Source organism: Etheostoma cragini, chromosome 5, assembly GCF_013103735.1.
Source record: "Etheostoma cragini isolate CJK2018 chromosome 5, CSU_Ecrag_1.0, whole genome shotgun sequence".
Classification (NCBI taxonomy): Eukaryota; Metazoa; Chordata; class Actinopteri; order Perciformes; family Percidae; genus Etheostoma; species Etheostoma cragini.
Genome location: NC_048411.1, coordinates 30,707,318 through 30,734,762, shown reverse-complemented (window position 1 = coordinate 30,734,762; position 27,445 = coordinate 30,707,318). Strand labels below are relative to the sequence as shown.

At 42.4% G+C, this 27,445-nt stretch overlaps 1 protein-coding gene across 1 annotated transcript in view; it reads left to right on the top strand.

Annotated features, from left to right (window-relative positions):
* LOC117945071 (probable E3 ubiquitin-protein ligase HECTD4) overlaps positions 1-27,445 on the top strand; it is a 73,815-nt gene that overhangs the window by 5,994 nt on the left and 40,376 nt on the right. The window contains exons 2-26 of the mRNA XM_034872324.1: positions 371-906; positions 3,675-3,764; positions 3,850-3,977; positions 5,219-5,327; positions 6,952-7,090; positions 9,102-9,272; positions 10,512-10,704; positions 11,171-11,332; positions 12,797-12,910; positions 13,002-13,142; positions 14,141-14,376; positions 14,922-15,064; positions 15,162-15,232; positions 15,343-15,448; positions 17,319-17,439; positions 18,728-18,856; positions 20,434-20,558; positions 21,753-21,906; positions 22,485-22,588; positions 22,879-23,077; positions 23,942-24,061; positions 24,439-24,543; positions 25,531-25,694; positions 26,081-26,326; positions 26,925-27,147. Of these exons, the coding sequence (XP_034728215.1) occupies positions 371-906; positions 3,675-3,764; positions 3,850-3,977; positions 5,219-5,327; positions 6,952-7,090; positions 9,102-9,272; positions 10,512-10,704; positions 11,171-11,332; positions 12,797-12,910; positions 13,002-13,142; positions 14,141-14,376; positions 14,922-15,064; positions 15,162-15,232; positions 15,343-15,448; positions 17,319-17,439; positions 18,728-18,856; positions 20,434-20,558; positions 21,753-21,906; positions 22,485-22,588; positions 22,879-23,077; positions 23,942-24,061; positions 24,439-24,543; positions 25,531-25,694; positions 26,081-26,326; positions 26,925-27,147 (4,029 nt within the window). The remainder of the gene's footprint in view (positions 1-370; positions 907-3,674; positions 3,765-3,849; positions 3,978-5,218; positions 5,328-6,951; positions 7,091-9,101; positions 9,273-10,511; positions 10,705-11,170; positions 11,333-12,796; positions 12,911-13,001; positions 13,143-14,140; positions 14,377-14,921; positions 15,065-15,161; positions 15,233-15,342; positions 15,449-17,318; positions 17,440-18,727; positions 18,857-20,433; positions 20,559-21,752; positions 21,907-22,484; positions 22,589-22,878; positions 23,078-23,941; positions 24,062-24,438; positions 24,544-25,530; positions 25,695-26,080; positions 26,327-26,924; positions 27,148-27,445) is intronic.

Sequence of the window (27,445 nt, the reverse complement as noted above, 5' to 3'; positions counted from 1 at the left end):
AACATAGGGGGGTGTATACTTATGCCCCTGTATTTTAACATAGGGGGGTGTATACTTATGCCCCTGTATTTTAAGGAACATTATTCATTCACAAAGATAATTGGTGTCCTTAAAGATTGGAATTTCCTCATTTTTTTAATATAAAAAAAAACATTCCAATAATTTAAAATTTTAATTTTAAAATCTTTAATATCTCTTATTGAAATCCATGTTAGCTCCACTGAAATGCCGCTCTTTCTTTATTTGAATTCACATTTGTGAGTTAACAGTTACTTACTTTAGAGAGACCAGAGAGGCCTACAAACTGTCCCCATATTTGACTGCTCCTAATCTTAACTTCTTCCTTCTCTTCTTCCCTGCTGTCCCCCAGATTCTGACCTTTGAGACCAAGAATCCGGTGGAGCTTGCTGAGCGTCTGCGAGCCGTCTGTGGGAATCAGAGCAACGCGTACGCGCGCCTGCTGGAGTACCGTCTGAATGCTCTGCGCGGCCTGTGGGGGGCGCAGCGGCAGCTGGCCCTGGAGGAGCAGCAGGAGCGCGATGGGACCGGAGGGGCTGACGAGGAGACCTTGGCCTTGCTCAAAAGACAAGGTCTGCTCCAGCAACCCGAGCAGGCGCCCTTCACCTCCCGCGTCGGCCTGCTGCTGGTCTTTCCCCTCCTGCAGTCCCAGACGCGCAGCGACCCGGCGCTCTGCGGGGTCACGGCCGAGGTGCTGCTGGCCTGCCTCCGGGACTGCCAGCCGCTCAGCCTCAGCAAGGAGCCCGCCGACTGCCTCAACGGCCTGGAGGGGCTGCTCTGCTCCTGGCTGGAGGACGGCGCCCAGGAGTCAGGCCACCCGCAGGTCCTCCACACACACAGGCAGAGGGAGAACGCTGCTGCTGCACTCGTAGCACTGGCCTGTGCCAGGTGAGGATAAGAGATGGATGGATGGATGGATAGATAGTATTAAAAATAAAATTGGAAATTATAGTGTTGCAGCAGCAAAATCAGTCACACAGCACAGAATATACATATAATTGAAATACTAGGATACCATATACATACATACATACAGTACATACAACATACATTAAATAATAATAGGAAAAAAATACCAGAACAAATATTTGAATATATATACAATATAAGCCTTTATTGTCTCCTGTAGGAGAAATTTGTCCTGGGCAGCGGAGAGAATAAAAATGGCTGTTTTGCAGCGGCACGGTTATAACCGCTTATAAAGTGACACTGAAAATTGGCCAAAATGATGCAAAACGTGTGTGTTTGTACCAGAAAGTCTTTCCATGTGGACGGCCCCTCATATTACTGGCTTAATGTTTCTGTGTTTGTCAGCTAGCTCACACAAGAGCACTAGATGCTGCTGTGTGTGTGTGTTTGTCAGCTAGCTCACACAAGAGCACTAGATGCTGCTGTGTGTGTGTTTGTCAGCTAGCTCACACAAGACCACTAGATGCTGCTATGTGTGTGTGTTGGTCAGCTAGCTCACACAAGACCACTAGATGCTGCTGTGTGTGTGTGTTTGTGCCTGATCTCCGGCTTCTGCTGGTGACAATCGATCTTGACTTCAGACCCAGAACTCTCCGCTCTTTGTTTGGCCTCTGTGGAGGCTGAGTGCGAGCTCTTTGTTGTCAGGAACCATCTAGCCCTGGTGCCTTTTTTCACCAACAGTGGGAGCTAATTAAAGAGCTGTCAGCCCCCCCTCTCACCTCTCTCTGATGGGGTTGGTGTTAGAAATCTCACAGTGTGAGAGGGGTAAGCAAAAAAAGCTGCGTAGAGATATGCTTTGATATCAGCTGTTGAAGCGATAGTGAAGTGTACTTCGACATAACTCCTCCGTGTCTGTCGCCTGTGCAACATGTACGCAGGGAATCAAACGTACAGCACGGCAGGATGTTCCCTGGATCATGAACCCAATAACAACTTCCGGGTAGAAACCAGGGGTGGGGGAAAAAATAGATACAGCGTAGTATCGCAATATTTCCAGTGGCAATACTGTATCAGCTCACAGTCTTTCAAATATTGATCTTTTATTATATATTATATATGTGTTGGTCAGTTTGTCCCATTCTGCAGCAATTAAACTGAAGTGAGATGAACAAACAGAAATGTACAGGATTCTTTTAGATGAAAGAGATGTTGACTAAGTTTCTTTTTGGGGACGTCACTTGAAATTGGAATAAATAGAAGTAGGAAAAAACGCTCAGGAGACGTCAGGTGATTCCCACCCTAATAGAAACTTCCTGTGTCTCAGACATACAGTTTAACGCCACTGAGCAAACAGCAACGAGGAACAGCTGGCTATACGCTCATCTCCTTCATCTGTAATGCATTATGCATACGCTTTCATATGTCAACACTCTGACTAACCTTAGCTTGAAGAGCTAATGTGCCATTTGGATCACACATGCACCTGAACACACCTCCCTGTAAGACCAGCACGCCCAGAATGAACCTGAACACACCTCCTTGTAAGACCAGCACGACCAGAATGCACCTGAACACACCTCCCTGTAAGACCAGCATGTCCTGAATACACCTGAACACACCTCCCTGTAAGACCAGCACGCCCAGAATGAACCTGAACACACCTCCTTGTAAGACCAGCACGCCCAGAATGAACCTGAACACACCTCCCTGTAAGACCAGCACGACCAGAATACACCTGAACACACCTCCCTGTAAGACCAGCACGCCCAGAATGCACCTGAATACACCTCCCTGTAAGACCAGCATGTCCTGAATTCACCTGAACACACCTCCCTGTAAGACCAGCATGTCCTGAATTCACCTGAACACACCTCCCTGTAAGACCAGCACGCCCAGAATGCACCTGAACACACCTCCCTGTAACACCAGCATGTCCTGAATACACCTGAACACACCTCCCTGTAAGACCAGCATGTCCAGAATGCACCTGAACACACCTCCCTGTAAGACCAGCATGTCCAGAATGCACCTGAACACACCTCCCTGTAAGACCAGCATGTCCAGAATGCACCTGAACACACCTCCCTGTAAGACCAGCATGTCCTGAATACACCTGAACACACCTCCCTGTAAGACCGGCACACCCAGAATGCACCTGAACACACCTCCCTGTAAGACCGGCACGCCCATGGGTGCCCATATCTGTGGGACACAATTATCCATTCTTTAATTATATACCTGCCTTGCTGCTACACACATCCTGTGGCATGTGATGTGGTTGGCAGAAAAAAGTTGTAATCAATATCATCATGTTATTATTTCATAATAAAAAAACTTCATTTTCTAGGCTGCAGTTAAAAATCGAGTTAATTTAGCATCTGAGAATGAGAACTGCACTTCAGTAGACCTCTAACAACATAGATCGTTTCCCTGAAAATAGAATAACTCGCGTTTAGTTAACAGTTCAGTTTGGGATGAGGCGAATCAGCAAATAAACTACACAAACTTAAAGTAGGTTGCTCAACGCACCCCGCTGAGCTACAGCGTTAAATAATCTCTCTGCTGCATTCTCTGCATTTTTATTCCGATTCTGAAGACACCGTGTTTTAATTCTCAGCACATTACATCAGATCCCGTCTATAATTCATGCCAAGTATGATTCCACTTACAGTTCTAGAAATGCTTAATAATGAGCTTCCTCTTTTAATGTTGCACCCGCCTGAATAATGTGCCGAACTCTTCTCCAGGGGATCTCTGAAGACCTTCATCCACACAGTTCACCTGCTGCAGAAACAGACCGACCTGGGCCAGCTCCCCGTGTCTGATGTCCTGTACAGGTAAGGCCAGTACTCTGGTTCACCTAAACGGTAATTATTACCACTTTCCCAACGTCTAACCAGCCGTCCATCTCTCCTGCTTCAGACTCCTGCTACTGGAAGGAGGCCCGGGCTCTCCATCCTGCCTCCTGGGGGGCAAACACAGCGTGTCCTGGGGCTTTGAAGACATGCTGCCCACACCGGACAATTCAGCTGGAGCGGCAGAGAGTAAAGGTAAAAGCTTCTGTGTGATCAACCTTGACGTTTAAAACAACAACTACTACAAGACGCAGTAGGTGCAGATCTCCCATGTGGTTGGGATGAATAATGTCTTGCACAATTATCTAGTTTTCTGGCTTGCAGGTTTAAAAGAGGACTGGCCTGCTTTCTGTTTTATTTAGTCAGTGCATGCAAGTGTGTGAATCCCAAAACAAAATGAAGGGATGAAAGTAAATTGCCGGGTAGAAAACTAGAACTCGTATGATTATCAATTGTAAGAAAGGTCAAACTTGTGTGATTGCAGCTTGTTAAATGGGAATTTGTTCTAGTTTCTTCTCTCCTCTGGGACAATAAGCTGAATATATTTGAGTTGAGGACAAAACAAGACATTTGAGGACGCCATCTTGGGCTTTTTGGGAAACACTGATCTATCATCTATTCATCCAGGAAATAATCAACGGATTAACCCACAATAAAAATAATCAATAGTTGCAGCTTCATACAAGGCTCATTTTTCCTCATTTACCGTATGTAATGTACAATATGTGTACACTGTAGACTGTAAAGAAGTATCTCTCATTTCAGCTGTTGAGTAAGGTCTGTCTTCACCACAGATGCATTCTGGGATAGGAGAAAAAAGCACTCTGCGTTTCTTTAAACCAATCACGATCGTCTTGGACGACGCTGAGCTCCAGATGCAGAGACGGTGGCTCTACAAAATAGTCGTAAACTAAATAAACATATTCTTTTTAAATCTTTACAATAATTTCCCGAAAGAACCAAGCAAACCCGACTTGTTGCACCATCCCAATATTCTTCAAAAGTTGCCGTTTACAGCGTGGAGCTTGCTAGCTCGCAGGTTGTTTCCTGAAGAGAAGGACCTTTGAGAACGGGACACTCAGAGAGTAGAAGGTGAGGGACACAGTGTAACGCACGGCACGTCAGGCTTTATCCTGGATACGTATACTACCATTGATCCAGACTGTAAGGAGGTAAAGCAGAAGGGAGGAGTGTCATGTCCACTCTCTGACCTTGTAGGGTGACAGACGCTGACCAGGGCATATATCAATAAAGCAGGTTTGCATATTTACATTTTAGGGTAACGTGACACTAGATCACTGGGCTTTGTTCTCTGGAGGCATCTCAATCCTCACAACTCTCCACGTCACTCTGTTGATCCCTCCACCTACTTTTCATTACAATCTCTCTGTCACTACCTTTTTATATTGAATTCTATTTGTCCGTGTGTCTTGCAGACACAGACCTGGGCCGCTGTCTAGCCACAGACGGACTCTACCTGTACACCACCAACTCCTCTGGGAGGGGACTCAGCAAGCTGGGCTCTGGTCTACACGGGACACTGAGGTAATGCCACTCTCCTTCTCGTCTGCCTTTGTTTATATCCACAGCACTTGAAGAACAGCAGGAGAGAAGGAAAGAGAAGGTGAAATATCCTTTAATACTGGGAACCTTTTTCAAACCAATATCTGCAGTAAGTCCTGCTTTAAGGAAGTGGTTCTGTCTAAGAACCAGACTCAACTCACATGCTCCAGCCCAGAGTTTATCACTTCTTTTTTTCCACTTGCAGAAAAGCTGAATGTGCCGGGGTTAGGCCCGTGAGAGAGCGTTAATTGAATGCTAGAAGTAACAACTTTTCTGTCAGGAAATGTCTCAGTTGGACCATTCTACAGCAATAACCTCCATCAGTCAGAGCTTTTCTTACCAATGAAGAGGAAACAACTACAGTTGTAGACACACAACAGCTGTGAAATGGCGAGCCAACCTTAAGCTCATGCTTAAGCTACCCTTAAATTTCATTGTAATTTATTTTTTCTCAACCTGGACCCTATTTTCCTATTGTATTGTTTGTAAGGACTGACAGGAACAAGGATCTTTGATACAGGTCCAGTTTTAAGCGTGAACTCTGTGACTGACAAGCACAAACCGGGCTGCGATGTAACCCTATGAGGCAAATGTCCATCCTTAATTTAGTCCACTAAAAGTTTTTTTTTTTGCCACTGATGGGCTCAGAATATTATTCCAAGTGTCTGACATTATGGAAAGGATCCCTACACAGATAGACCTTTTAAAAACCTCTTTAAGACCTTTCTGTTTAACCAGAAATAGCTCTGAGGTCGCTAGCACCAAACTCACCAGACTCCATTTAAAAAAAACAATACTTTAAGCATGTATAGAGCCAACATATTTTCACATGTAAATCGGTAAACTCTGTTTTTATTTCAACCAAACTAGAGTTGTGGGGATGTTGGAAAAGAGGAAAGAAGACAGCTTTACATTTTTTATTTTGACTTTGAAGTAAGGGTGTTTTACCATACTATAATTACTGTTTATTTACATGGATTAAAACCCAATGTCTAACAAATCCTTTCCATAATGTTGTCAGACACTCAGAATATTAATCTGAGTCTGGCGATGGCAAAGCGAGATCTTTCGTGAAGGTAAATACAAGCTGGACAGTTTCCCTACTAACTTCCGTTGCAGCTTGTTTCTCTGCTGCCGACTGCAGCGATCTCGCTTAAAACTGGACCAGCGTCAAAGATCGTTGTTCCCATCGGTCACTCACACACAGAAACACAGGATCCTAGGGTCCAGGTTGACATGCTTTGATGTCAGCATAGAATTTAACACAATCAGTTTGTAGATAATGTACACATAGGATGCTGTTTTGCATCAAATCTAAGTGTCAAGTCTCACCTGGGTTTTCTTTCAAAAAGATCCACCTTTAAGTATTACATTAGTACACAATACAGAATGTAAAACAATGCTGTGTGTGTGTGTGTGTGTGTGTGTGTGTGTGTGTGTGTGTGTGTGTGTGTGTGTGTGTGTGTGTGTGTGTGTGTGTGTGTGTGTGTGTGTGTGTGTGTGTGTGTGTGTGTGTGTGTCTGTGTCTGTGTCTGTGTCTGTGTCTGTGTCTGTGTGTGTGTGTGTGTGTGTCTGTGTGTGTCTGTGTGTGTCTGTGTGTGTGCAGGGGTTTTGTGTATTGTCGAAATGAAGAGCTGGAGCCCGGCTGGGTGGTGGTCTGCAGCGGGCGCCTCCTCCATCGTCCCTCCTCCTTTGATGCCAAGCCCCATCAGCTGTGCCAGGTCATCGACCCCTTCACCCTCCAGGTACGGCACACGCTCAGTCCACTGTTCCCAGAACTGGATTTCCAGTCAAGAGCGCAGGGTAAAAAGTTCAAATGAAAGAAAAGTACAAAAATGCTTCCCGCAAAGAATATATACAGTCACAGGTTTTAAACTTGATGTTGAATCATTCAGTAAATTTAAAATAGTAGGTCTTAATACATTTCATTTTCAGCGTGTCTCACATAACTGCTTAGTTGTCATTTTAATGCAGTTTTAGATTTGATCAGATTCAACTTCAATGTCATTGCACAAGGAAGGACAACCAGTAAAACAAAAGCAGTTTGACATTATACTGTAGTGCAATCATTAAAAGGGCTTTTTCCTTATAGCAGTACTTAAAAAAGACATAAAGCACAGAACGCATTAGGATCATCTTAGTCCATTATTAAAGTGCATTAGCAGATACACTGCATAGAGATGTGAGAGATAGAGTTCATATAAGAGACAGAATGCAGCATGATCATATTTAGTGCTTCATCTCTCATGCAACAATTAAATAATCTTATGATGCAAACGAGGCATGCAGACTCACAATGGAGCAGCATTTCTCTCAGCTCAGGATGCCATAAAGCCACAAAGCAAACACCAATACATCCAAACTCTAATCGACTTTATTTATGTATCGGCTTAATGCAAGCATGCGGCGCAAAGTGCTTCACAGAACAAACAAAACAAGAAAAATAAATGTAAACTACTGCAAACAATTATAACAATTTCACAATGAACATTTAAACAATGATAAAATTAACATAAATGAACATAAACACCATGGTTAAATGTAATATAAAAAAACTAAGATTAGCAATTGGTAAAGAAAGATGAGACCTTACTCCAGAAGACAGTTTAACCCTCCTGTTGTTGTGTCTGGGTCCAATTTGACCCTTTTTTATAGTTTCTATATATCTGAACTTTTGGCTTTATTTCAACCAACTTGCCCAAAAAGAACACCGATGGTTCCATTAAACGCACATCACAAGTCAAATTTAAAGGTGCGATGTGTTGGAATTTCTCCCGTCTAGCGTTGAGATCATACATCACAATCAAGTCTCTCGCACCACGCGGTTCAAAGCCACGGCAGCCGTCACGCTTCAAAAAGCCTCGGGCTCTTTTCAATATTCTTTTTCTGGGCAAAGAAGAAGACTCGTGTTCATGAAATGTGGATTTTGAATACCTGCGGTCCTCCATGTTTCCTTCTTCTAACACGCCATGGCCGGGAAGCAGCGCTATCCGTTAGCAGCGTTAGCAGCGTTAGCAGCACCTGTGAGTTTATCATGGGACAGCGATGACGTGAAAAGTGGAGCAGTACGTCCTGATTGTCCCTCACCGGCTCACGTAGTTCAAGATGGAGCATGAACATATAGCGTCTGCCCCAGGTCATGCAAACGGAAATATTGAGTTTCAAGCCAATAGGAATACTTTGAATTGATGGTGGTGGTAAATATTCATAAAGAAAGACGAGTTTGTGAACAGGAAACACCGATTTTGATAACGAACAACAGAACACGTTACACACCGGGCCTTTTTAAGGATCAGTTCTCTTCTTTTATGAGCGTTTTATTTAATTTTATAGCATTATTCGGACACCCTCTGGTCTTAAATATTAGTCAAAATACTTTTTTGAACTCAAAAGTTAGATTTCATTTCATATTTCAGGCTACATGAGGTTAATTTGGACCAAAAGTTCAAAAACAAAAGAGTGTAAAAATAGTGGTAGTTTGTTAGCGTACACTCATGGTGGTGGAGAAAAAGCGCCGATTAACGACACGTGGACAAGGCAAATAATTTTTTTTTAAACAGCAAAATAAGTGACTAAAGTGTCCAAAAAACCCTCTACATTTTCTATTTTGGCTCGGAAGGACAACACAAGATAGATCTTAATCTTTTTTCTTTTAACCAGCTGCTGTATAAAAGCTAAGTTCAGTGATTCCAAACCGCTTTGAGTGTGAACGCCGAGACAGCCGTACCGAGGCTTACGCTGACCGTGCCGTTTCAGGTGTGCCAGATTGTGCCCATGCCGGTGCACCACTTCCCTGTTGGCAGCAGCATGACCACGCTGCACCTGTGCTCCGATGGAACCTACCTGTACTGGGTCTGGTCCCCAGCCAGCCTCAACGAGAAGACACAGAAGGGACACTCCGTCTTCATGGATGTCTTTCACCTCTCTGTGAGTACTGTACTCTATTGGGCCTGGGCAGTACATCAATATGACGTTTTGAGACTGGATATTGTCTTACATTTTGGATATCGTGATATGACGTACAGTGGGGAGAACAGGTAGTTGATACACTCCTGATTTTGCAGGTTTTCCTACTTACAAAGCATGTAGAGGTCTGTAATTGTGGGCCAGAATCCCTGCTGCAGTGTGCAAACCTGGTCCAGAACTACAGGAAACGAATGACTTGTAATTAGAAACAAAGGTTTCTGTACCAAATATTAAGTTATGCTTTTCTGATGTAACAAATACTTAAGCCATGCAATAAAATGCAGAATAATTATTTATAAATCATACAATGTGGTTTTCTGGATTTTGGTTTTAGATTCCGTCTCTCATAGTATAAGTGTACCTATGATAGAAATGACAGACCTCTACATGCTTTGGAAGTAGGAAAACCTGCAAAATCAGCAGTGTATCCCATACATGTTCTCACCATTGTATGTGTTGTCTTTTCCTGGTTTTACAGGCTGCATTACAGTAAAGTGATGTCATTTCCTGAACTTACCAGACTGTGTTAGCTCTTCTGTTATTTGCCTTTACCCACGGAGCCATTATATCAACATTACTGATGGTTATTTATCTAAAATCTAAGCGTGAAGATATTTTGTCCAAGCACCAATTGTCAACCCTAGATTATCGATATTGAGGTAGTAGGTCAAGAACGTAGTTCCGTATCCATTTCAATTTTTTCATTGACATGACGTTTCAGAAATTGATCATAAATGGCGTTTTACGTCTGAAACCAAAGCCAACCGGCCATGACAGGAATTAGACTACAACACATTTCATTGGAAATGTCAAAAAGGCAAAGGTACAAGACTGTGTACAGAAACTATCCGCTTGCTCCCGCCGTTCAGGGGTACGGTCAAGCGTCTGTTAGACCATTTTGAGACGTTGCTGATACGCTTGGGATTGTGGGTAGTGTAGTTTTGCTTCATAAGATCGTGAATGAAACCTGATTGCATACAAACTTCTAGTTTTTAAAGGAGCAGAACCTTCATTTCAATAACCTCGTAGCAAAGAGTCAGTCTACCTCGGAGGGTTTTGACATTATGTTTATTAATCAAAATCCTTATGGAGGAAATCCATGGGATTTAACCCTTGAGCTCTATATACAGCAGTTTGAGTTTTTTGATGTCTCTGGTCCATCTCTGATGTTTTTTCTCCCCCCTCGTGCCCGAGGTGCAGACACAGACAGGCCTATGTGTTGCAGACATCTTGCAGGAGAGAGTTATTCTAACTCGCAAGGAAGGCGAGTCCTCAAAGTGCTTGAATGAGCTTCTCCTGAGTCGAATGTCCCGCTTCCGGGCGTCCCATTCGGCCACGCTGGCTGCTCTCACGGGCTCGGCCATCACCAACACCGTCAAAGAGGAACAGTCTGGTGAGTCCTCAGCACCTCTTAGTCATCCCAAAATGATATATGCTTTAACCCTCCTAGTGTCCTCGGGTCAAATTTGACCCCTTTAAAAAATGTCTGTATCAGGAATATGGGTTTCTTTTTAACCAAATTAACACAAAACATGGATGGATTCCTCACAATGCTCTTTTTAAACCCAATGAATCACTATCATTGAATTTTGGGTGTAAATTTCAAATCAGCATCCACTCAACATACTCTCCTCTGATCTTAACTATTAGTCTAAATAATTCATGTTTTTTGCTTTATCAGCCCGAATATTAAGTATAATTCTAAACAAATGAGGGTTTTTGGATACCATGGATTCCAAAAAGTAGTAAAAGTAGTGGTAGTAAGGTGGGTGGTAGCAAAATAAATAAAATTAAAAAAACGCAATTCATGGTGGATCTGATGGTTGTTAAGAATACGTTTGTGTGTGACTCTTCTCTAGTGGTCAACACTAGCTGTGGCCTCCCTCTGAAGACGCTGAGAAAGACCCCGATGTATGTGTGTGGGACCTACCTGGTGATGCTGGTGTCCCCCCCGGGGGTGTCCGGGAGCTCCGCCACACGCTCCCTGTTCGGAGGAACCAGCAGCCTCTCCTCTCTCAAAAGTAAGAGCAGACACACGTTACTCCTCCATTAAGTTGATCTCTGTTGTCATAACGTTAGCTATGCAAAGACTCAAGAGAAAGAATTTAGAAAAAAAGAAAAAGCATTTTACATCATGTGAAGCCTCTGAGGGATTATTTATTTCACGCACGTCATCATTGTATATTTAAACACAATTTCATGAGGTACAATGATCATATACAGGCCGCATGAAATGGGGAACCCCAAATAATCGTCTAAAAGCTTTTCAGAAGGGGCCCGAGAACAATAAACATACAACAAATAACCAAAAACTCAATTTACCATGCACACAATAAAGACATTTACAAAAAAAACAACAGCAGATAAACAAATTGCAGCACTTACAGAGTAATCAACATCTGAAGAAAATCAGTTTTTCCTGAAGTCGGAGACAGAAGATACACTCGTTGTTTTGTACAAATCTTTGCAAACATGTAGTACATGACTATAATCATTTTCATTTCTGGTCATTTTAATGTGTTTTTAGTGAAACTGAGAATAACGACACAAACCTATCATTGTGAATAATATCACAATATCAGTCAAAAATAATCACAATTACAAAGCGAGACAAATACCTTTTGAGTGTGTTGTTATTGGGGGGGGGGGCAAAAAGGCTTTGACTTGAAGGTTGAATTCTTTTAAAAGAAATGTCTTTTCCCTATTTTCTTTATAATTTTATTTTATGATGTGCAACTGCTATTTTCGGTAATGCTCAAATCCTCCTTTCGTCACGTTGAATGCTTGGTTCTTTCTTTCTTTCTTTCTTTCTTTCTTTCCGTATCTTCAAACAACATCTTTATATTTTCTTTATGAATGATGCACGTATGGTTACTGCTGCTCTCCTTGACGCACAGATCCTCCCCCTGTCACGTCACGTCATGTTGTATGTTCCGTGCCCAGATGGCACATATGTTCATGTTGCTGAAAGGAAACCAATAAAAAGTAATAAAAAAAAAAAAATGTAATTATAATCGCAATTAGTTATTTCCTATACACGTATATACATACCTGGACTTAATTAATACATGGTCACCTTATCTTGAAGACTTGACACTTTCGACTGATAATTTATGGTTTATGTCTTTTTTTATTGACAAATGTTGTTGTTGTTGATATTATTACTGCTATGTTTGTCATCTTCATCTGTCATTTTCCTTTTCTTCCTAAAACGGATGTTGGAAATCTCAATTTTATATTTATTTATTTATTATTTATTATTTCCTTGCGGGAGTCATCCCAAAAAGTTTAATAAAGAGAAGTCTAAGTCCAATGTGGTTCAGCCCATTCATCACTCTTCATTATACCTTACTTGCAAGCTCTGGTACTCTAAAGTGTAATATTTGTGATAGTTTTATAAAGAATGTAACACCAGATGCTTTGTGCTATATAACACCGTCAGTAATTAGCTTATTTCCTAATTTGACTTTTCAACTCTTGTTCAGTTCTAGCCTCCAGCCTCGTGTTCAGCCTGGCGGACGGTCAGTTCAGCAGCCGGGCGGACCTCATCGACGCCCCGGGCAGTTCTCTGGGCCGGGGGGCCCAGGTGGCGGGGCTAGGTGAGCTCAGCTTCCCCCCCGATAGTTCCACAGCTATGCATCGCCAGTGTGAGTGACATACAGCGTGTCTCTGTAATGTTTGGCTTCACAGGAGCGTGCTACGATGCACTGAACAACTTGATCTGGACCTGCTCCAGCGACTACATCGACCAGTGGTGCAATCCCGGGAACCAGGCCTTTCACCACGTGTGCCATAGGCTCGGTGTCAGCCACGTCATCAAGGAACCCAAAGGTAGGGGCTCACCGCCAGGCCCAGGTTTAATAGAGTTGGCTTTTTAGTTTCATTAGAGTGGATTTGTTAGTTTGAGTTTGAGTTTTTATTTAGTTCCAGTTGGGCCTGCACGATTCGGGGAAAAATAGGAATCACAATTTATTTTCATTTATTTTTTTGCTTAGCCCTTGTGTTGTCTTCCCGTCAAACATGAAAAAACATAAACAAACAAGAATTTTTGTTACTGAAAAAGGCTCAATTTGACCCTCATGTTGTCTTCCAGTCAAAATTGAAAATCCACCCTTTTTAAGCTTTTAATCAACGTTTTTAACACTTGATGCTGTTTTTCAATGTTTGTCAGTTTTTTTGACGTTTCCAACACTACGTAACACTAACTTATCAACTTCAGTTTTACAGTTATTTGGGGATTTTATGGTCAATAAACCTCATTTATAGGAAATTAAACCTAATGTTTGAGGTCGAAAATCAGAAATTAGGAATTATTGAGACTAAAATGAAAGGAATGGATGTTGATGATAATCACAGACTGGAATATGTCAACTTTTACTCAATACTATTTCAAAAACACTTCCATTTGTTTTACAATGCTATAAAATTGGATAAGACGCCCCAAAATTAATGAAAGTAGAGATTTGTACTTGGCAAAGAGCGTTGGGTGGAATCAATCATGTTATTTTGGGGAATTAAAAAGAACACTGATATAGGACAACATGAGGGCAACATGAGGGCAACATGAGGGCAACATGAGGGCAACATGAGGGCAACATGAGGACAACATGAGGGTTAAAAAAAAAAAGTTATTTAAAAATTAAATCGTGAATCAATGTCACTATTTTATAACGATAAATTGTGCAGGCCAAGTTCAAGTTTACTCAAAATGTCTTTAACTGCGTACTATTATTTCCATTTGAGTGTGATTTTGCCTTAATGGTCCTGCGACAGACGCTCTTCGTGTCACGTCTGACATCTGACCGTCTCCAACACGTGTCTATTCACAGAGGAAACAGTTGCCACCGGCGACGTGATCAACCAGCTGCTTCATCACGTCGGCGCCATGTGCATCCATCAGCTCAACCTGCTGGCGGCCAGCAGCAACAGCCTGCCGCTGGGGGCGCTGCTGGGGAAACAACATCCCATCGAGGCCCGCCACTTCAGCAGCATCTGTGACATCATGGAGAAGGCCATGGTCAACGGAGACACCTGCATCATACGCTGCATCTTGGTGGTGTTCCAGGTCGGTTGCAGGTGCAGCTGGGCACAGTTTTGCAGGACATTATCATTTTATTGTGTTTTTTTTTAGGGTTTTTTAGGGGCTGGGCAGCCATGCTGGTTTGGCTTGCACACATTCAGGCAAAACCATATATCACGACATCATAGCGATAACAGCTCTTTGTACTTACATTCTAACTTCTGTCTTCCAGGCTTTTTGATAATCAAACTAGTGAATTGAATTGCACTAGTTTGAAATCTGAAACCCTGGTTCGAAATGTGAAGCCATAGATTGCTTCTGACCTGGCAGTTAGCTCCACAAGTTAATAAAGCCAAGTCTAAGCCAAATCCAAGTCTAGTCTAAGTCTAAGCGAGACTCGTCCTTGGTGTCTGAGGGTTGTGGGTCTGAGTCCCGTTTGATACACAACAAACATGTTAATGCCTTCTCAGGATCTGTGCTGTTTGGATTTGAAGACGTGGGTTTCAAGGTTCAGTGATAACTGTGTTTGTCATTTGTCTTCTTCTTCTTCCAGCCCAGGTATAATGTTGTTTTGTGTCTGTGCCGTCCAGGTGGTGTTTAGGTTTTTCAACCCTCAGTCGGAGCAGAACAGGGAGAGTGTGCGCCGCTCAGGCCTCCTCCTGTGGCAGCTCCTCATGGCTCCAGTGGATCAGATCGGAGCAGAGATTCAGATGGAGGTGTGCCTGGCCATCAGGTACGTCAGGAGCTCCACATACAGGAGATATGTGGGGGGTTCTGTTCAATCAGTGGTCATAATGAGTCTTTTGTTTGTCTTCTGTCTGTCTCTGCAGCTCAGGCTTGAATACGCTGTATCAGGGGGAGGCTGAACTCAAGAAACTGCTAAAACTGGTTTTAACTGAAGGTGACTATTACACTAATAGATACCGATACAGCGTAGTATCGCAATATTTAGAGTGGCAATACTGTATCAATACACAGGCGAATATATCTAATAATCTGTGTAATTCAAAGGTGAAAGGAACAGCGGCCTTTCTCATCTTCGTGATGTCATCCTCACCAACCTGGCAGACCAGCTGCAGAAGAATAGGTTTGGGAGTGAAGAAGATGACCACTACAGGTAAGTGGTTGTCCTGTAACTAAAGGGTATAATAATATCCATTGGTCGTTGATAACCGCACAGCACAATGTCATAGAAACACAACATGTTGGAGATTCTTTATTAGGATTAACCCCTTGAGATGTGACATCTCGTTTTTGAGGGGGTCCTAAAAGGCAAAAAAAAAAAGTACATTCACAGTTAGACAAAACGGTTAACAAAACATGAGGGGACAGAAAAATAAAAATAAACATACATCAGTGACATACACACGTACTGACAAACAACAGTTATTAACCCTCTGAGCCCGAGACACTCGCCCACGAGTAAAAAAGCACCTCTGATTCATAGTTTAATAACTTTTGAACCTTACAAGCAATTTACTCACCTCCGGTTGCTTTTAAGTCCTGACGTTTTCGCCTTTACGGCGGTCTTTTCCCGGTCTTTCTATTCTCTACAGGGCATTTTCTATCCAGCCTGGAACTTCAGCCTATTTGGGCTTTAAATCCACACTGTTATATGCAAGATTGATCGACTTTATGTCCATAATTCATCGCGTTTTGGCTCATTTCTGCCGCTGGCTCGCTGCTCCGTCTCCTCTCTCTCTCTCTCTCTCTCTCTCTCTCTCTCTCTCTCTCTCTCTCTCTCTCTCTCTCTCTCTCTCTCTCTCTCTCTCTCTCTCTCTCTCTCTCTCTCCTGTCTGTTTTTCAGGAAATACATGCCCATATATGGGCGATAAAGTCAACCCTCTTGTATGGAAGGCCAAAGGGGACAAAAAGGCCTTTAGACTCTATGGAAGGCCAAATGGTGCACTATTTAGACACACATTTGCTTGTAAAGCATTGCTGTGGGTGTAATATCAATAAATATGACATTATTATATTATTATTGGCATAAGTAAATGTCATGAGAGCAAAAGCGTCTTGACTTTCTTTGAAAAAATGCATGTATTTTGTCAACTGTATAAGTTATAATGATTATTTAAGGGTTAATACAGACAGTTGAGAAACATTTACTTTATTTGTGTGTCATGCCAAACATTTGTCATTGGATAAGAAGACTTAACTTAAGATTTAACATCTTCCGGTCTGATATACAGATCATGGGGTGAAATAAAGCACAAACAGATCTCTACTGATCATCTCTGTTAAAGAGCTTTATTTCTCTTCTCACCGGGCATAACTGGCTAATTCATGAGTTACGCCTTTCAACAGCTGTCTTGGCCTTTGAGCATTATCCATATTTACAAAATCTGTCTTTATCTTTCCGAACAAGATATAACGCGGTTCACATTTTAAAGGACAGCGTCCGGGGCCCCCAGGGGGTCCTCACAAGTACCGCAGGGGGTCCTCACAAGTACCGCAGGGGGTCCTCACAAGTACAGCAGGGGGTCCTCACAAGTACCGCAGGGGGTCCTCACAAGTACCGCAGGGGGTCCTCACAAGTACCGCAGGGGGTCCTCACAAGTACAGCAGGGGGTCCTCACAGTTACTGCTGATGATGTATACTGTATTAATTACAATTTACACTCTGTTGTTATTACAGACTAGGTTCTAAATCTGTTTTGGGGGTCCCTGCTCCGCCCCTTTCTCAGGTACAGGGGTCCCTGCTCAGTCCCTTTCTCAGATACGGGGTCCCTGCTCCGTCCCTCTCTCAGATACGGGGTCCCTGCTCCGTCCTCCTCTCAGATACGGGGTCCCTGCTCCGTCCCTCTCTCAGATACGGGGTCCCTGCTCAGTCCCTTTCTCAGATACAGGGTCCCTGCTCCGTCCCTCTCTCAGATACGGGGTCCCTGCTCCGTCCCTCTCAGATACGGGGTCCCTGCTGATTTAATCAACACATGGGACAGATTGGCTTCAGTGAGTCGGTGACAGAAGTCTCTCTTTTACAGATTGAGTGACGAGCTGCTGCACTGCATCCTGAAGACTGTGGTCCGGGAATCCTGCCTCGTCATCACCAAATGTCAGACTGTTGCCCGGGACGACTTCCAGAAGCTGCTCTCCACTGTGCCAGTATGACTCTTCAGTAACACCACATGTGTTGACTTACAGCCGGGGTTTAAAATTAGCACCACCCAAAAATATGCAAGGAGCTGGTGTGTTTGATTTATATTCGAACATTTGAACCCTGTTTTAGAGCTGGAACAATTCCCAATTCAATTTTGCTGTACAATTAAATGTCTCAGAAAATATCAAAAAAAGAACCCGATTTGATGGCTTGAAAAATATAAGGATGGATGGATGGATGGATGGATGGATGGATGGATGGATATATATAGATGGATGGAGATAGAAGAATGAATAAAAAGATGAATGGATAGATAGATAGATAGATGGATAGATAGATGGATAAATAGATGAATGGATAGGATAGATAGATAGATAGATGGATAAATAGATGAATGGATAGAGGGATGGATGGATAGGATGGATATACAGATAGATAGATGGATAGATAGATAGATAGATGGATAAATAGATGAATGGATAGAGGGATGGATGGATAGGATGGATATACAGATAGATAGATAAGCCGTTGCTCTATCCACCCTAACCCTTGCTGTTCCCAGAACGGCCGATCCCACCGCATTACTTCTTATTTCTCTATAATACTTTATAATTTATTGATTCCTTATGGGGAAATTACAATGTACACTGTTGTTATTACACACTACACACAGGCCTGAAATACACACACAGGTTCAGCAGGATAGCTGGATGGATAGAAAGATGGAGGGATGTATAGAGTATAGCACGTTCTCCAAAATAAATAATAACAAATTACATTTAATCAACTCACTTTTGGCCTTAAAGCGACACACATTCAAGTTGAGTTCTCGGTTTTCCTGCTCAACTTTAGGAGCCATTTGGATATCGGTATTTTGTAAAAATGTTCAAGTAAAAGCTTTTTTTGCCTTTTAACTTTTTTGTAAAACATTTTCAGCATATATATATAACATTACTAACAATTAATTCAATCAATAGACATTTTTTATTACACAAAGTGTGTACTTGGTCTGGATTTACTTATAACTGGGTCCGGAGTTTAACAACTTTAACAACAATATTAATAACAAAAATACATAGACAATAATCAATTTGACGTATCTAAACGAAACCAACACCTCCCAGCCCTACACCTTAAGACTTTAGCTAATCCTAGCAATTCATAGCGGTTAAACAAAGAAATCACGTTTCCCTAAACATATAGCCAGTTGGAGAAGGATGTAATAATCGTTACAGGCCCACCCTGTGTACCTGACCCACGGTGTAACGTCGTGCTGGTCTTCCCTCTCTGCAGGTGGTCTCGCCCAGTCTGCGCTACCTCATGGCGGTTCAGAACCACCTGCTCAGCAACACCGTTCTCATCCGTCCGGATGACAACGACGACAGCGACAGCTCCCTACAGGGGGAAACAATGAAGGTACAGGTAAACATCCCCTTTAAGTTCCCCTACGTCTGTGTGTGTGTGTGTGTCTCTGTGTTTGTGTGTGTGTGTGTGTGTGTTTGTGTTTGTGTGTCTCTCTCTGTGTGTCTGTTTGTGTGTGTGCTTGTGAGCAACGGGAGATGAATGTTTTTTTTTTATGCCGCTGCATAGTAGTTTGTGCTCGTTGTAGTGTTATTGAAGCGTTGTTATGGAACCCCTTGCAGTTCTAGCCAAGCCCCGCCCCTTAAGTATTCATGCGCTACAATTGGCTAGGGGAATATGCACGCGGGAGATAACTGATATACAAACAGACCAAGTGGGATTCATAACAACGCCCTTTTTTGAACTATGTGGTAGATATTGCCTACATATATTTTGCATATTTTTCCTCATGGTGATGTTATTTCTTGGAGTACTTTCAAATGCTTCATGTCCCTAAAATCTGTTCAACCCAAAAGCTAAATGTTAGTCAGTCAGTTAGCCATAATAATTAGGAAAAGTGTTGAAATTGTGTCATTAGTAAAATAAATCTAAAAACAAAAATCTGACAATTCTTCAAAACAAAACATAGTTTTTTTATTTTGTGTGTGAAACATGAAGAAAATATTTCTCAAAACTCCGGAACTTATTTGATGAACATTATTTAGTTTTTTTTTAGATATGCTCACTTTAACGAGCAGATTGTAAAGGTGTTTTGACCCAGGTGTCATGTAACGTGATGACGTCACTCGGAGCGTCAACGTAATTTGGTCGATTTTAATCCGGTGATTTCACACGATGACTCATTGTCTTCTGGACAATATATTGCATTCATTGAACTTAAAAAAACAGCGAAACATTTAAACAAATCAACAGTGAAATATCCCTCCTATTTACAAAAACTAACTCCATTAAGAACACAAGACAAAATAAGAGTTTACTTGCAGAACAGGACGTACGAAATAATAGTTTTTCTTTGTTTTTGAGATCGTTAGGAGCCGAAAATTCTAATTACGATAAAAATGTTGATTAATTGCACAGCCCTCGGGCGCGTGGTCTCTTCCTCCTTCGATATAAACGATGGAACCGCAACAGTCTGATGTAAATGTACAGACCAGATTGGGCCAATACTGTAAATGTAGACTTAAAGGTGCTGTTGGGAGGATTGTGAAGATCCAGGACTTAGCCGTCCCCCACAAGGGAGAGCTGTGCACGATAGAGTGCGTGCAAAGGGCGGGAAACGTATCTGCAGAAACCCATCTCTCTTATGAGGGGGAGGGGGAGGGGAGGAATGTGTGTGCATGAGCAGTGGTTGACGCTTTAAACACCCCCCACCCTAGCCCTGATTGGTGCATCTGAACATGGAGCTGTGTTTCTTTTGCAAATCGCACTACAGGCTGTAGGTGGCGCCAGAGGAGCCGGATGTTGTTGTTTTTTTGTCTTTTTATTACCTGCTTCATGTAGTTCTTCTCGAACTGCACCTTTTTAAAAGCTGTTTTTATAACTTCCCTATTGCATGAAAGAGATGATGATGATGATTCCAAATCTTGAAATCAGTGTTACGAAAGTTTGGGAATATTGTGTGTGTTTGTGGTCCCTAGGAGCTGCAGTGCAGCATCCTCTCCCTGGCAACCAAGATCTTGGTGGGATGTGATGAAGTGCTGGAGACGCTGCAGCAGGTGACCACCGCGCTCATTAACAGCGACATCGCCGACAGAGAAACCAGGTAAACTTTTAAAGGCTTCTTTCATTAAAAAGTACGGCACCTTTGCACAGTGTGGGAGAATAACCCTTTGTTCAGCCCTGATAGGGTAAGGGTTAATTAACCCTCCTGGTCCTCCGGTCTAATTTGACCCATTTTCAAAAGGTTCCTACATCACAGATTTGGGTTTCTTTTAAACAAATTGTAAAAAAAAAAAAAAAAAAAAAAAAAAGGGAAATATGCGGCTGGTTTCGTACAGAAGTAAAACTAAATGATCAGTTCTTTACTTTCATTGAATTTGGGTGTTTATTTAAATGTTATAGCATCAGAAAAAAAACGTCAGACATCGGAAGAAATGAAACACAAATTGGAAATAAAGGACAAAAACATCGGGAAAAGCGACAAACGGGAGATGAATGTTATTTTTATGCCGCTGCATAGTAGTTTGTGCTCGTTGTAGTGTTATTGAAGCGTTGTTATGGAACCCCTTGCAGTTCTAGCCAAGCCCCGCCCTTTAAGTATTCATGCGCTACGATTGGCCAGGCGTCTATGCACGCTCGAGATAACTGATATACAAACAAACCTAGTGGGATTCATAATAACGCCCCTTTGGAACTATGTGGTAGATATTGCCTACAAAAAAAAGGAAGTTTTTAATTATTTATCAGCAAGGAAAAACATACATTAAATAAATCCTTCCTCACCACACCAACCGGCTGTACACAGACGGCTTTTTCGGCCGGATGTTCGTCCCCGTCCTCTGTCTCTGTGTTGGCGCTGTAACCTGTGGCTGATTTCTGAGGACTATGGTTACCTGGTCCTCAGATCTCTGCAGGGTAAATCCAGACAGCTAGCTAGACTATCTGTCCAATCTGAGGACTATGGTTACCTGGTCCTCAGCCCTCTGCAGGGTAAATCCAGACAGCTAGCTAGACGTCCAATTGCAGTTGTCCGTTGCACGACTACAACTACTTTTGAACGTTACTTCCTGAGACCATTTTCCAGAGGTACCGTGGCTCCGTCCGGAGCCTTGACGATTGTGATTGGTTTAAAGAGACGCCGGTAAACCAGCAAAAGTTTTTCTCCCATCCCAGAATGCTTTGTGGACTAGTCAGACCTTCCTCCGATGTGCTATGCAGGAATGTCTGGTTATGCAAGACAATAAACACCATGAAATTCATTTTAATTTTAATTTTTTTTTTTTTTTTTTGTGTTCAGGTTGAAAGGTCTGGAACAGGTAACCAAGGCCACTATGCTGGGGCACCTGCTGCCCGTGCTGCTGACCTCTCTGATGCACCCCAACCTGCAGACCCTCACGCTCGCCGACGCCCTCATGCCTCAGCTGGTGCAGCTGGTCCTCTACACCAGTCAGGTTGGAGTCTTGCCGGTCCGAAAGACAATTCTTGCATTTAAAATAACATGTTTTCCTTTTATTGGTTTAAAAACCATTCAGTAAATGAACATAATGGAGAGACTAACATTTGCTGCAATATTGAAATCAGATAAATGAAAGGGGATAGGTCAGATACATTAGCCCATGGAGACCTCAGCTGCTTTAATCATCTTGCGAAATTTTTATGTTGCAAAACACCTTTTGTTCAGATTTTTCTAGTTGATTAAGGTGAAGTTAAAGGGAGAACAACAGATGCAAGGAAAGCTTTTTTGTGACATGGCTTGATGCAGTTTTCTGAGTGATATTGTATTATTACTCATAGTGAATCTACATGGGAAGAATTGTATGTACTTTAATTGTCTTTTGAATCTTTAACTGTGTCTGAACTTCCTGATTTAAAAACAAAGTGGTGAAGCTGTAATGTGCTGCTGTTAACAGTGTTAGAGGCAATACATATTTTGTCTACTTGGTTCAGGCTAAATTAACACACTTTTTTTTACTTTAGTAGAAAAAGTGGTCATCGTTAATGTTTTTATTTCCACTCTCTGATTTTCTAGACTGCCCTGCTACTAAAGACTCAGTCTCCCCTTTTTACTGAAGAACCTCCACCTATAGGGGGCTGTCTAGATCCGGGGGCGAAGGCATGTGCTGCTGATGACAAGTACGTTTTCTGGAGGTCCACTATAAGAATGTTCTAAATATGTTAATTCATCACAGGCCTTTGTACATCTTGTAACTAAATGTAAGGATAATGTCTGTTTGAGTATAAGTGATTAACAACTTGAATCCAGAAGAAAAGAAGAATGAATTCGCTAAACCCCCTTTGATTATATATTGCACCATTTTGCTGCATTTGAAATAGTAAAATCTGATTTTATGATGAATATAGGAGAGCATCTTGTGACTTTGTCTGCCATAAGCAGTTGGTTTGTTTTGAATCCTTTATATTAGAATTCTTGATGAACGTGAGGAGCCTGGTTTCCTGACTGGGCTGAAGATCCCCGCCCCGTGGGCTGCTGGGAAGACCGTGGAGACGGTGCACCCTGTGAGGGACAATTACAAGTTCAAGGAGACGGTCCACATCCCAGGAGCCCGCTGCCTGTACCTTCGCTTTGATTCTCGCTGCTCCTCACAGTACGACTACGACAAGGTACAGACTGTCGCAGACACTGACGCTTACCCACCGCTAGCACCGGCTCGGCCGCGGTGCCCTGTAGTCTTTCTTACATTGTAGATTTAGTACCCACAAGCGTGGCTGGTCGTCATAGCGACGCCGTAGTAAACTGCCGTCACCTAACGCAACGCACACACACAGAACGTGGAAAGTGTGTTTGGTTCTCGCCGTGTGACAGTTTGCCAGAATACAGATTTTATTTCTAAAGAAGCTGGAGGCAGCAAAAAAACCACTGCTGGATGAACTGTTAAACACGGCAGGTTTGTTCAGGACACCAGATATTAAAGTGCACTTAGTTGGCTGCTTTGAGTATTCTGCTAAAATAAATGTGTTGTTGAACTTAAAACAAATAGAATAATTTAACAAATTCTTTTATTAAACAATTGAACGTTGAATTGAATATAAAAGGCGCGATTTAAAAAAACAAAAGTTACATTGTAAACTGCCCTTTTCCTCTGATATTTTCTTTGAACTAAAACATCTGAGTGTCTTTTACGATATGTTGCAGCCTTTCGTGATGGGTTTATTTTGCCAGTTAATATTGCAGTGACGATAAACAATATATTTTGCAGATAGTAAGTTAAAATAGAAAATTAAATCATTTTACTGTACTGCAGCCTTTAAAACCAGGAAAAGACTCTTGTGTCTTGTCACAATATTACAATATCTAAAATTTAAGACCAAGTCTAGCCTCATATATCAATGTCCATTTAATATCAACTTATTGCCAAGCACTACCTTCATCGCTTGTTGCTCTTACACACATTGTGTGCTGCTTCTCAGGCATTGCAAAGCCCTGGTTGGAGATATTGGCACTAAATGTTTTCTCTGATGTTTCAGCTCGTTATCTACGCCGGCCCCAACACCAACAGTCGTAAAGTAACCGAGTATGGAGGGAACACTCTGGGATACGGCAGTCGCAGCGTCTTGGGGACAGGCTGGCCCAAAGACCTTGTCAAGGTAAAAGAAGCACACACGGTGTTTTTAGTATCTAGCATAAAGATATTTTTGGTGCCCCCCGAAAAGGCTTTTTGCCAGCGGTAAAAGGAGATCACAAGCGCAAAAACGTCTTTGAAGCAGGCAGCTCCCCTCCTTCATAAATATGGCATCAGTAATAAATTGAGAGTGTCATAGCCGGTTAAGAATTGCAGTCCCTGTAAAAAGTTGTCTACCTCCGTGTCCTTTTTCAGTTGGAATTTTGTGTTTGCCTTAAAAAATTCAAAGCAATTCCACCAAACAAATGGTGCAGAAATGGAAGTATTTGACACTCTAGAAACCCTGAACACATGGTGCACATACAGTCTTGAAAATATAAATTTGTTTCTGTCTTATTCCAGGTTGAAGGAGACACTGTGACGTTTTCCTTCGAGATGAGAAGTGGACGTGAACACAACACGCCCGATAAAGCCATGTGGGGGTTCTCCTGCACTGTCAGAGCTCAGGTAAAAAGTGGAAGCACTGGCACGTCCCAAACATCTGTATCTACTTGGGGTGTCACGGTTTTGGTTTTATATCGAGCAGGATATGCGATTTCCCCCAGGATTTATTTCTGGTGGCGTGCAGCTAAAGACACAGGGTAACGTTAGCTTACCGGCTGGTGGCATGCAGCTAAATACACAGGGTAACGTTAGCTTACCGGCTGGTGGCATGGAGCTAAAGACACAGGGTAACGTTAGCTTAGCGGCTTAGCACTTTTCCAAATGCCATGGCCACTGACAGAGTCAAAGATAAGTTCTCAGAGGGACTCTGAGAAACTAAAATTGTTGTTGCAGTAGAAAAAAACCTTCTCTTTTCTCACAGCTGTTACTGTGGCATTGCCGTCCCTGTTAAAAATAGTTAAATTGAGAGTTGACTTGTATCGCCCCTTGAAACGGAAAGTCAGATCAAATGAATCGTGAGTATTCAAGTATTTCAGGGTTCATACGTTTTGAAAAACCTGGAAAAGTCATGGAATTTAAAAAAAATGCAAATTCCAGCCCTGGAAAGGTTTTGGAAAATAAACAGGCCAAGAAAGTTTTGGAAAAACCATGGCATTTTTTTTTAACACAGCATAATAATATGTGATTAATAAAACCAAAAAAATCTTTTAATAGAAAACGTATTTCAAGTAATCTTAACTTTCTATGTTATATTTGGGGCGCAATATCCCAAATTCCACTTTGAACTTCATACACTGTCAGTCATTTCATTGTTAAACCTCTGAGGATGAACGTTAACACAGATTTGTATTCTTATTGTATAATGTCGACTGAGATTTTCAGGAATACATAGTCGTGGAAATTTGCTGAAAAGTATTGGTTAACATTTGTATGAACCCTGGTATTTTCTTGTTGTATAATCATACTGCCGATCAGTGTAGAACATGAAGAACAACCTCTTGTTGTTATTATTATTATTATTATTATTGTTGAGATGGTTTTTGTTTCCAGGAGTCATCGGAGGATGTCTCTGGAGGCCTCCCGTTCCTGGCAGACCTCGCCCTCGGTCTGTCCGTGCTGGCGTGCTCGATGCTCCGTATTCTTTACAACGGACCGGAGGTGGCGCGGGAGGAGGAAGCCTGCCACGACCTGCTCTGCTCAAAGCTGCTGCAAAGGTGACACATTCAAAATGTCTCCCAGTGGTATCGATTGCCCCTGTGATAAATATTGAACAATGTAAGAATTGGTGCAGATTCTTTAGTGAAAATAGCAAATGAGACCAACATGCAACTTATCTTACAGCCAATCAGCTTTCTTGTTATTGGGTCTCTTTCAGATTGTTCCAAAGACATAAAACTGATTTAATTCTTCAGCTTTTGGGGGAAGTGCAAGTGTAACAATACTTAGGCTTGAAAAGAAATTGCATTTAGGGCTCAGTTGATGTTGTGATGAAGGTCTTAAATTTCATTATAATGCTCTGATAAGTCTTGATTTTGACGTGGTGTAACCTGCAGAAACTCTGCTGCTGGCAGACAGATGACGGCCTTTGTTTCTCCTGCAGGTGTCAGTGGCAGGTGGAGGCCAACGGTGCGATCTCTCCCGCCCTCACGCCCAGCCCTTCACCTCTGCCGCTCACTATCGAGGAGGACCGGGAGTTCACCTACCCCTCCGACGTGCTCATCCCGCCCCCGGGCCTCATGCCGGGGACCTACCTTGACTTGCCTCGAATCCGCCTCCCTCCAGGCATCATGGGAAGGCTGCGAGAGGTGTCTGGAAGGGCTCGACCGCAATTCCGTCCTAGCATCAAGTAAGTAAGGTTGTTTTCACACCTAAAATCCAGACTGAGGTCCGAACAAACGTTGGTGTTTAAGCACATTGTCTAGTCTACATTTGATCCCGTTGTCAAATGTTGATTAATTGCACAGCCCTCGGGTGCGTTGTTTCTGCCTCCTTCGATACTAACGATATAAACGATGGAAGTGCAACAGTCAAAGGTAAATGTACAGCCCAGATTGGGCCAATACCGTATATATGTAGACTTAAAGATGCTGTAGGGAGGATTGTGAAGATCCAGGACTTAGCCGCCCCCCACAAGGGAGAGCTGTGAGCTGCGATATTTTCAGTGGCAATACTGTATCGATACACAGAAGCCAAGTATTGAGCTATTATTACATATGTATTGGTCATTTTGACTGATTGAAAGACCCATTTTGCAGCATTAAAATTTAAAGTGAGATGAACAAACTGTCTGTTATAACACAATCTTTATTGGATAAGGGATATATATGATAATAGTGAAAACATTACTCTTTTCATCTAAGCACGTTTTTAGTTTTATTTCCCCTTTTTGCGATCAATATCTATCTATCTATCTCTCTCGCTATCTTTTACTGTTTTTCCTTCAGGGACGTGATCAGGCCTGATGTTATGGAGGAGGTTATAGTTTCCTGTGTCATCAAACACCTGAGCCTGATGGACGCCCTGCAGTCGCTCGTCAACTACCAGTACCGCGAGGACCACGCCGAGGAGTACGACCTGGTCTGTAAGATCATGGTGGAGACCTTCAAGAAGATCAACTCCATGGAGCGCCAGCTGCAGGTGAGCGTCTGCTGCACAGGAAGGGTTTTGGTATTGTTTCTGTAATTAATAAAGCCCAACCGATATATCAGCGGGCCGATATTATCGGCCGATATTAGGCATTTCCCGATATATCGGTATCAGCATTTGTTATGGCCCATTCAAAAATAATAATATTCATTCATCAGAATCGTCCATAATGACCAATAAATGATTCTGATAAATGAATATCAAAAAAATAAAAATGGATTGTCTGTCATGTTATGAGTGTTGGCGTTGGATAGTCTGTCCACCAGAGGACGCTCTACAACGTCCCTGTTAGTGATGGCGTTGGATAGTCTGTCCACCA